Genomic DNA, 11,699 nt, shown 5'->3' on the forward strand with positions numbered 1-11,699 from the left:
CTTCATAATTTACCACATATGGAGAGCATTACATGACTTGATCTTGATTTTGTGAACTTTTACAGTATGGATATTTGACATATTTTCTTGCACAACTGACATAGTGCAAGCTGAACTGATTTCTGTTTAGATAGAAATTGATTCAAAGTGGTCAGATATGCAGATGCTGATCTTTCCTCTGGCAAATACATAAACTCACTGCAAACAATATGACTTTTCAGAGAGTTTCCTATCTATCTAATAGTTAAGCACGATTAACATTTAGGAAACAAAAATAAACAAGTTAATAAATGAAATGAAATAATACTGATTTATATATTCTCTCTGTTTACTTTTTTGCTATAGAAATACAATGAAGACTTCCATTTTCCTGCTGGTGACGCTCTCTGGCACTGTGCTCTGCATGACTAACGGACGTGTTCGGAAATTCGAAAACCAGCATATCATCAACATGATCCCACAAGGGGGATGTGATGATCTGATAGCAAGCAGGAACATCAGAGATAATAATGGTAACTGTAAGCGCGAGAATACCTTCATCATTGGTGACTTTAATCAAGTTAGAACAATTTGTGATCCAAGCAATCGTATCGATGCAAATAGAAATCTTTATGAAAGCCCCACAGACATGCACATTCTGTATTGTAAACTGCTGGGACAAACAACCGATACACATTGTACATACAAACAGATACAGATGAAAAGGCGTATTGTAATTGCATGTGATAAAATCAATAATTTCCTTCAGCCTGTGCACTTTGAATGTTGCTCTTGAGTTGAGAGATGCTGTAAGCTTGCTGCGATCTTTAAACATCACTTCATGATGCTGGTTTAGATGCTTTATAAGACTTTGTTACGTTTCTTAAACAGTGATGGAAATAATAAAGAGGAAATATGAGAGAAGTGATTTTCAGTGAATGTTGAAAAAAATACCACAATAACAAAAATGATGGCAACATTGCTACACTTTGCTTTCTTAGCTTACATATTGTACATTTTCACAGTTGTTTCTAATTGGCTCCATCTTCTCTCGTTGTCACAGCTGTTGCTTAACTTTCAGCACTCATTAAATTAAAAAAACATCAAAAAAACAAACAAGTTGCTGCTGGTAAGGTTGGCATTCTTGCAAGACTCAGTAACGCATCCAGAACTACATAAAAAAACAAAAACAAATAAAAAAAATGCACATCCCATGTTTATCCCATGTTATTCCAGGCTGAGTTTACGCATTTATGCTTATTTGTTTATAAAATATTACAAGCTGGTCTGAGGTCATTTGTTACTAAAGAAAAACAAACAAACAAACACTGTGTCATTATTTAATCCACTAAAACTAAGACACAATGCAGAAGCAGTGTGTGAAAGCTAAGTGCACCTTCACTGGTGTAGCATCTGCCTTAGAAATAATGAACTCAAATTAAACTGTTTAATCATCTCTATGTGCTAAAGGCTCATTTTAATGCAGCATTAATCACGTTGCTTTAACAGTGCTGCATTTTAATAATGTTCATCACGTTCTTTGTAGATTTTAATTATCACCATCGTCGCTGTGATAACATGTCTGGTTGGAGCAGGCGGCACTCAGGGATCATGTTGTGTGGAAGAAGAGTCATGTGACTGTTTTTTTAAAGATTCTTTTATATGAGTGCACAGAGTGTGAAACAGAAAGTTAGGATTGACAGAGAAAGCTGATCATGTCCGTTGCAATCCCTGACTAGAGTTTTAGGTTTTGTCAGGCAGCTAACACAAAGAAAGCCTGGCTTCATTGTACAAATACAACTTACATATACAATACATGACACAGTCATTATTTATTCAACAAAAACTAAGCCGGATGCAGTTTCTGGATTTTATTTAAAAATGTTCTTATTCTGATTGTTTACTTAATATATTTAGACACATTTGGTTTATTTCTATAAAAATGATATTTTACACAAAACTTCAAACAGCTGCCTGCAAACATGGCTCTTTATTGTAAAGCCAGGTATGAACAACAACCTGCAGCTGCATGCTGTTGTGCTCATTGGTGTCACATTAGGTTCTGAACCATAAACAGAAGTTTCTTAGAACTGCTGGGCTAGTGATGTAGGTGTTGATGCAAATGATGGCTTAGGGTGGTGCCACAGCAATGTATAAAAACTGAAGCTCCCAGAGCCAAGTGTTATTTGTTCTTCCGTAACTGAGGTGAACTATAACCTGCTCAGGTAGAATTTAATAACAGCGAGTCTGAACTCATCTCCAGGCTTCACGTCTCATTCTGTAAGAACTTGTTGTTTGTTTATTAACTTTTTATAAACAACAGGCTTTTGTATACTTCCAAGAAAGAGGGAGAACTTACTCTTCTGCCACACTCACGTTCATCTTTATCTGTCATCAGTTCAGATAAAAGCATCACTGATTATTCTGAACACTGTTTTAAAGCTTCTGCGTCACTCTGATTTCTTCTTAAAGTTGGCAGACAGGATTGTGAAGAAGGACATAGTGGATCCCCCCTTTAATGAGCATATTCTGCTTCCTGTTCTGCCAGAGCAGGTGCAGCCTTTGTGGAAGTGGGTTCCACTGGACCTGCGTCTGTGAACGATCCATTGTGGGTGATTTTTTTGACCTTACATCTGTGTGTAAGGACCAACCACAACCATCTAAAATCTTTGCATGTTATTTTATCTTCTGTGTAAGAATATACACAGCATACCCTGATGATCAGCCTCAAGGGTTCTCAGTGTAGGATGCATACAGTATGTCATGCTGAAACATAGAGCACTTACAATAGAACCCACTAGAAACCAATTATTTTAGCCTGGTTCCTTAAATCTATGGCATTTTTCCCATGCTGACTGATATGCTGCTCAGTGTCTTTTGCTGTCTGTGTCATGATCCTGGGCCATGTTGGCCCAGCATTCTTAGTTTTCGTATGTTTTGTGTTGTTCTTTATTTATGCCATGGTTTCTAGGTTGTTCTGTTAAGATGTTCCTTATTTGATTACCCCCTGTGTGCCCCTCTGTGTATCTGTGAGCCCTCGTTTCCCCTCCTTGTGTTTTATTCCATGTTTTCCCAGCCCGTTATGTCCGTGCTCTCCCCGTGCTGTCTCTCCTCCTCTCTGAACCTCCGTGTACTTCCTGTTTTACTTTGACAGTCTCCCGTCAGTGTTGCGTTCACTCCTGCCGTGTCTTGTTATGATTATCAGTGTCAGCTGTGTTCCCCGTGTGCTCCCACTTCCCTCGTTAACCCTCTGTGTATTTATGCGTCTCCCTCAGTTCTGTGTCGCGTTCTCCCTCATTCATGGCCGTGTGTTTCTCTGTGTATTACGTTATAGGTTCCCAGTTTAGGTTGTATGGTTTTTCTCTCCAGCAATAAAGCTGTTTTGAGTTCATTCCTGCCTCCGTGAGCTTGCGTTTGGGTCCTCATCCTGCCTGCACACAGCTGCAACCGTGACAGTCTGCTTTTAAATCAGATGTCACTCTGAACATAAACACATGCTACAGCAGCCCAGCTGTCTTAGCTGAGTACAAGGATACATTTACTCTCTTTGTGTAAAATATTGTGATGATTTTACATTATATTAGGCAGGCAGCTGCCCAAATTAAACCGTGACTATTAGCAGTTTGGTTATTTTGAACGCCTCGGCTGGAAAAAATTCAAAATGGTTTGTAAGGTTGGCCACAGCTCTGTATGTAAAGGGGAGTTAGAAGATTGCTTCATATTTTAAGATTGATTAAGATTAATTAATATTTTTAATTGTTTTATTTTACATCTCACCTCTTACACTGCATTGAGTTGCTGCCATGTGATTGGCTGAGTGTACATCGTTCTTTGTTTCAAAATGGACTTAATGCTTGGTTGAACAGTTGTGATGTTTATCTCCTTTAGATTTATTTTTTATTTTCATGATGAAAAATGGTTTGTTGGTTCATACCTATGAAGTTACAGTGTTTCTGAAAAGCCTAAAAAGATGAATTGTTACCAAAGTAAACTTCAAAACAGACTTTATTATATAGAATAGAATAGAATTCAACTTTATTGTCATTGCACATGCACAGGTACAGGGTAACGAAATGCAGTATGATTTAGTTTTAAAAAAGGATAACAATTGACATCAGCATAATATAAAATAATGTGTTTTCCCGATACCTGATTTTTAGCACTATGTATGCATTGGTCAACTTTCAGATCTATGAAGTTCAGCTCAGTTATCTATGTTTTCATTTTTAGTTTCCATTTGCATTTAGATGCACGGCCGATTCTCTGATGTGTGATCTGTTTCTACCTGTGCTGATGCTAGCAGGACTAAAGCTGATCAAGCAGCAGTAAATATGTGAAGCAAGGCTGAAGGATACACTCATAAAATGAACAGAATCATAAGAATATAACAGCACGAGCACTGCAAATGCAACTAAAACATGTTGACATCAAATGGTATGCTATTTGAAATCTATATGAAATAATGACACATCTATGTTTTCCAATTTATTTTATTTATTAATTTTATTTTTTCCACAGTTGTGTAAATCAGTCTGTCTGTGGACTGGTGCAGCTGAAAAGCTGACGCAGCCAGTTCCTCTTCTTCTTCTTCTTGGGTTTTTTCTCTGGCACAGTCTTAGCTTCAGTCTTGACTTCAGCTGAATGTCTGTGGGATCTTGGTGGTTGACTAGGCGACAGAATGTCATCTCTGTTTTGTTTTTAATTCAGTTTCATTGCTGAAACTAAGAAACAACAGGCTGTAGAGGGACACGTTAACATCTGTATAGATTTATATTAATATATTAATCATTCATTTGAATAACCAAGGATGCAAAATAAATATCACAGGAGAGTTTATGAGGCCACAAACACTGATGAGGTCCACTTCAGAGAAACAGATTTTTTTGGGTGGGTTTTGTGCAAGATTGATGGTTATTCTACATTTTAATATTTTTAATGACAACATTATCACACTCCTTTTTTAACAAATGTAAATTCAATGTTTCAGTCTGGATTGAATTCAATTTAAATTCTCATCTATAAAATTGTGTAAAAGTATTTTTTTTTTACTTAAGCATGTTTTATTATTATTATTAACCCTGGTTAATGTAGCAGTTTGAGGAAAAATCCCACTGCAGACGCTCTGGTGCTGTCTCAGGATCATTAATTGTTCTTTGCAATATGTGTGGAAATAAAAGTTGATCACATGTTTAGCAAAATGTTTGCACCTGGAGATAGGACCAAAGTATATGAAAAACGTCTTTCCAGTGACTTTCAGGTAGAATTTATGACACATGTAGTTTTTTTTTTCTTTCAAAACTGTATATTTGCTGTTAAAATGGAACAAATAAAGCCCGACCCATATAGCCCGCCGTACTTCATGCAGACGTGTGGTCTTGAAGCTACATTTCACATTAGTTCTCCCTCAAAGTGCATTCAGAAAAAAACCCACTTGTGATAAACCACGGCAGACCCGGAGACATTTTCAGTTTGCTTTATTGAGGCACACGGTTGCTGAATACCAGAGGTGGGACCAAGTCATTGTTTTGCAAGTCTCAAGTAAGTCTCAAGTCTTTATCCTCAAGTCTCAAGTCAAGTCTCAAGTAATGTCAGGCAAGTCCGAGTCGAGTCTCAAGTCACTGGTGTAAAAGTCCAAGTAAAGTCACAAGTCTGAAATTTTGAATTTCAAGTCCTTTCGAGTCTTTAAAAAAAAAAAAAAGCGAAAAAAGCATGTTGCAGTTATGCTAAATGTAAATATTAGACCATGTAATTTTTAAATCTGTGTTTTTCTCAACACATGACAAAATAGTGAACTTAGAAAATATACACAAATTGTGAAATTGCACCTCTTTAAAATGCAGCTCAATTAAACCTAGCTCCAAGAATAATTTTCACCGACAGTTCTGAGATAAGCTGCATGTTATTCTTGGATGCGGTTGTAGGACCGGCTTTAAAATCGCATGACAAAAATATCATGCACATTAAAAAGAAACTGCATCACCAACGTAGCCTGGACAACATTTGCTAGTTAGATGAAGTCAGCTATCTCATCGTAGCATATTTATATGCATATTTATAATTATACGCTTCTTGGAGTGAGTGCATACACTCGTGAAGTTTAGTAACTTCAGGTCACTGCAACAAGCCCAGGTACAGTTTACCGACGGATGGGTGCAGGACCTTGAAATGCACCGTGTAGAAAGTAAAGACCATCGTACGTATCATAAGTTTACCAGTCTCACAAATTGTCTTCATAAATACACATTCGTTAACAGTTTATTAATATAACCTTTGAGCTCAACGGTAATTAATTAGCAGTGGAAATAATTTCTGGTAGCATCACAGAAATGTAGCAGTGACAATAATACTGTATGCTGTAATCGTACTGGACAATTAGTGATACAAAAAACCTGTTTTATCCTGTGAATAAAAGTATATGTTTTCGTCAATGTACCATAATAACAGAAGTGAAACACAATATTGTGTCAGGACAATTCACTATTTATGCACAATAAACAAAGGAGCATAGCGCGACAATTTCTGTTCAGCGCCAGACTTGCTTGTAACCTATATCACCAATTATGTTATGAAAATGACGCATTAACTACTAAAAAACACTGACCTTCGTGTAAATGCTTGGAGCAGACTAACCTGTGAGCTGGAGTGTTCTGGGACGTTATATTTGGTCTTTGAATGGCTGCAATCCAGGCCACCCGTCGCCTCTTTGTTACTTCGGAAACATGGCTTGAACAATTTCTCTTCAACGACGTAATCCGATAACAACCGATCTCTTTACCCGTCGGCTTCCCGTGGCTGTCATGCGACCGGCTATTGCAGTTAATAATACAACAGCTTCTTGACATTTTTGTGTTTCTTTTTATCGCTGTGTGACTGATTTCAATTGAAAGCCTGCGTGCACTAGTACCTCTTGCCACGAGTTCCCAGAATCCTTTGCGGTTCTACCCGTGAATGATGTCACATTTTCAATCTCTATATAATATGCATGTTAAATTTTATATTTGGGGTAAAATATCAAGTCTTTTCAAGTAAACCGGTTCAAGTCCAATTCAAGTCCCAGGTCATTGGTGTAAAAGTCCAGGTCAAGTCACAAGTCTTAGAACATTTTTTCAAGTCAAGTCTAAAGTCATAAAATTAATGACTCGAGTCTGACTCGAGTCCAAGTCATGTGACTCGAGTCCACACCTCTGCTGAATACACATGAACGGCTGCCGCATCCCAGCTGCCAGCCAACATATCCACAACACCAACAACTCAGACAGCGCAAAGCCTTTTAAGTTGGCGAGGCGTGATAGCAAATGCAGCGCGGGTACATCCATCTCACCTGCAGCAGCATCGCAGACCACGCCCCCCTGCCACACCACTCTTTCCTCATAGTTGCTCGCCATCGTTGCTCTCAGAGGGCAGAAGGTCCCGATCGAAGTGCACAGGTAACTTCCCTTCACATTTCACGACAATGATCCTGTTGGTGAGAAGCCTGCCTTCATACTGGCAGCTGGGTTTCCTGGCTCCCTGATGCTTTTTTCTGATGCAGTTTTTCCAAGATGGCGGCGCGTGAACAACGCGAGGCTCAGTGTCTCTCCAGAATCTGCTATTTAGCGGTTTTTTATCTATTTTTAACCGGATTATTCGTCCAGAATTGCTGTGCGTTGCTGACCTACAGCAGACAAGAGCTTCTGGACATCTGGACTCACAACTCCAACAGTTTTATCGCCGATCTCCGACTCATCCCAGAGATCTCCAGAACACCGGAGGCTGCCCACTCTCCCCAGCCGGGCGGAAGTGCACGCAGACGGCGCCGAGATCGTAAACAAAGGCGAGGTAGGCGCGGAGGGCTACGGGCTAAGCTAAAGCTAACACCACACCGGCTGCCTTTACCCAGTATTTTTCTCGCCAATGTCTGTTCTCTGGCAAACAAAATGGATGAGATATGGCTCTCCATCACTAACAACAGACGGATTATGGACTCAAATGTCATGTTTTTCACCGAAACATGGCTGAACAACAGCTGCCCGGACAATGCTATCGAGTTAGCAGGACGCCACACACACCGAGCCGACAGGCTAGCAGATGACTCCGGCAAGACCAGAGGTGGAGGTTTGTGCATTTATATTAACAATGCTTGGTGCATGAACTCCACTACTACTGAGAGTCACTGCTCACCTAATGCGGAGTTTTTAATGGTCAAATGCAGACCTTATTATCTCCCCAGAGAACTCACCTCTATCATACTCACTGCCGTGTATATCCCCCCCCGACGCTAATGCTAGGTTGGCCATGAAAGAACTTTCTGCAGCCATTAACAAACACCAGAATAAACACCCCGAGGCTGCTTTTATTGTTGCTGGCGACTTCAACCACACCAACTTAAAGACAGTCCTCCCCAGATTCCACCAACATGTCTCCTGCCACACCAGAGGAGACAAGACTTTAGACCATGTGTATTCCAACCTGGCTGGAGCCTACAAAGCCACACCCCTCCCCCACATTGGACAATCGGACCATCTCTCCCTGTTCCTCACACCTCGGTATTCACCACTCATCCAACGTGTGAAACCTGCTGTGAGAACAATTAAAGTGTGGCCAGAGGGGACAGACGCAGTGCTCCAGGACAGATTTAAAAACACAGACTGGAATATGTTCACCCACACAGACCTGGACCAGTACGCCTCATCTGTACTGGATTACATCTCCAAAACCACAGACAGTGTCACCACCCAGAAACGGATCACCATGTACCCCAACCAGAAGCCTTGGATGAACCGGGATGTTCGTCTCCTCCTGAAGGCCCGCAACACCGCCTTTAGGTCAGGAGATGCACACGCCTACAGTACAGCCAGGGCTAATCTAAAGAAGGGCATCAAAAAAGCCAAACACCATTACAAAAAGAAGGTAGAAGAACACTTCTCCAACTCCAACCCACGACGCATGTGGCAAGGACTCCAGACCATCACAGACTACAGGACCACCAAACCAACCCCCGCATCGTCTGATGTCTCCTTCCTCAACGAGCTCAACAACTTTTATGCTCGTTTTGAGCGAGGGAACCCCACAACCACAACCAAAGCAGACATGACGCCAGACCACCAACCTCTGACTCTCTCCCCCACCGATGTAGGAGCGGTGCTGAGCAGGATCAATGTCCACAAGGCTGCAGGCCCTGATGGCATCCCCGGGCGTGTTCTCAGAGCGTGTTCTGGGGAGCTTGCAGGAGTGCTCACAGACATATTCAATCTGTCCTTGGCCCACGCTGTGGTACCGGCCTGCTTCAAATCCACCTCCATCGTCCCGATACCCAAAAACTCCAACCCATCTTGCCTCAATGATTACCGCCCAGTAGCACTCACCCCCATCATCACTAAGTGCTTAGAGTGACTGGTCCTAGCACACTTCAAATCCTGTCTCCCCCCCACCCTGGACCCCCACCAATTCGCATACCGCCAGAACAGGAGCACAGAGGATGCAGTCTCCATCGCACTGCACTCTGTCCTCTCACACCTGGACAACAACAACACCTACGCCAGAATGCTGTTTATAGACTTCAGTTCAGCGTTCAATACAATCCACCCCTCACAACTCATCAGGAAACTGACAGACCTGGGCATCAGTTCCCTCATCTGCAAATGGTTACTGGACTTCCTGACCAACCGCCCCCAACACGTCCGGCTGGATAACCACTGCTCATCTACCATCACAATGAACACCGGTGTACCACAAGGCTGTGTGATGAGCCCTTTCCTCTACTCCCTCTTCACCCACGACTGCAGACCTGCTGATGGTTCCAACACCATCATTAAGTTTGCAGATGACACCACGGTGATTGGCCTCATCAGTGACAACGATGAGGCCGCCTACAGGGAGGAGGTGGATCGTCTGGCTGAGTGGTACGACAGAAACAACCTGCTGCTTAACACCGAGAAGACCAAGGAGCTCATCGTGGACTACAGGAGGAATGCTGACCCACATCCACCCATCCACATTAAGGGGACGGCTGTGGAGCGTGTGAGCAGCTTCAAGTTCCTGGGAGTCCACATCTCCGAGGATCTCACCTGGACGACCAACTGCTCCAAGCTGGTCAAGAAGGCTCACCAGCGCCTCTTCTTCTTGAGGACCCTGAGGAAGAACCACCTGTCCTCAGACATCCTGGTGAACTTCTATCGCTGCACCATCGAGAGCATCCTGACCAACTGTATAACAGTCTGGTACGGGAACTGCTCTGCCTCGGACCGGAAGGGGTTGCAGAGGGTCGTGAAAACTGCCCAGCGCATCGCCGGAGCACCACTTCCTGCCATAAAAGACATCTACAGGAAGCGGTGTCTGAAAAGGGCTGGGGAAATCATCAAAGACCCCAGTCACCCATCGCATGGACTCTTCACCCTCCTGCCCTCTGGGAGGCGCTACAGGAGCCTCCGGACTAAGACCACCAGGTACCGGAACAGCTTCTTCCCCACAGCTGTCAGACTCCTGAACTCTGCCTCCTGACATCTGACCCACGTTAAACTCATGGACTGAACATACACACACCCACAATGGACAACTGTACCCTCAAACACACAATAATAACATGGACTGAACCACCACTCACAACCACTAGCACTTTATATAGCCTCTGTAGAAACTATCTACACCCTCACTTATCTTAACTGCACTACTGTATAGCTCTGTGTAAATAATCATTCTGTACATTCGATCATCTTTAATCCTACAACTGTTTACAACTTGCATAGTTCCCATTTCTGTATAGCTGTATATCTCAGATTCTGTAAAGTTATTTATTTCATATCCTGTATAGTTTTTCATATTTATATCCTGTACATAGCTTGTACTCACTACAGCCTGTACATACTTATAGTTATAGAATATTCACAACATACTTCATACCGTGTACATTATAACATACCATAATAGACCCATTTCTGTAATATACTCACATATCTATATTATTGCTAATATATATTGTAATATATCTATATCACTAAAGCACTTCTGGATGGATGCAAACTGCATTTCGTTGCCCTGTACCTGTGCATGTGCAATGACAATAAAGTTGAATTCTAATTCTAATTCTAATTCTTTAGCTTACATTTAATTATGCGAAACGTTGCGGTACTATACGTCATGCCGCTATTTTCATCGTACCTCCCATCACCTCTACAAATGGATTTGACCTTTGCTGGAATGCTGAGGATGAATGTGTTGGTTTCCTTACAACTGTTGTCAATTTTGTAGATATTCCTATTTGATATTTCTGTGTTACACAGCTTTTCAGTCATCTTAGCATCTACATGCTGTCTTCTAAACTTTTCATAAGGTGTTTCTTCAGGTTGGTGCTCGCTTGGTTGAAAATTGTTCACTTTGCAAAATCCGGTAGCAAAGAGCAGCACGAGCATCATGCAGACAAACGGTGTCTTCATCGTCTCCTGGAGAAGAAACCACATGGACATTTTTCCACATTAAGAATTTGGTAGATACATCCTTTTGGATCCAGTAAGTCGTCTTTGTGAGCTGCAAACACACACGACAAGAGGACTGATAGACCTTTTTCTTTAAATGAAAGAAGTAGTTTTATTTATATTTTCTTTTTTATTTATTTATAATCTTATATGTAACTTTGTTCTCTGTTTATTTTTCAACTGTTAGGAAGATTGAAAACTATCAAGCTTTATAAATATCCTGAACAAGCCTGATCTGGACAGCTCCTGGAAGCAGATTCAGGCGTGATG

The 11,699-nt window shown here is 41.5% G+C and overlaps 1 protein-coding gene across 1 annotated transcript; it reads right to left on the reverse strand.

The window, feature by feature from the left end:
* Positions 1 to 7,338: 7,338 nt before the first annotated feature.
* On the reverse strand, positions 7,339 to 11,377 carry LOC120743278 (ribonuclease-like). The gene is made up of 2 exons (XM_040046865.1): positions 11,056 to 11,377; positions 7,339 to 7,501 (listed from the first exon to the last, which is right to left on the reverse strand). The coding sequence occupies exons 1-2, from the start codon at positions 11,367 to 11,369 to the stop codon at positions 7,348 to 7,350; spliced, it is 468 nt and encodes a 155-aa protein (XP_039902799.1). The 5' UTR covers positions 11,370 to 11,377; the 3' UTR covers positions 7,339 to 7,347.
* Between the last annotated feature and the right edge of the window lie 322 nt (positions 11,378 to 11,699).

Source organism: Simochromis diagramma, unplaced genomic scaffold (genome assembly GCF_900408965.1).
Source record: "Simochromis diagramma unplaced genomic scaffold, fSimDia1.1 OVJJ01000595.1, whole genome shotgun sequence".
Classification (NCBI taxonomy): domain Eukaryota; kingdom Metazoa; phylum Chordata; class Actinopteri; order Cichliformes; family Cichlidae; genus Simochromis; species Simochromis diagramma.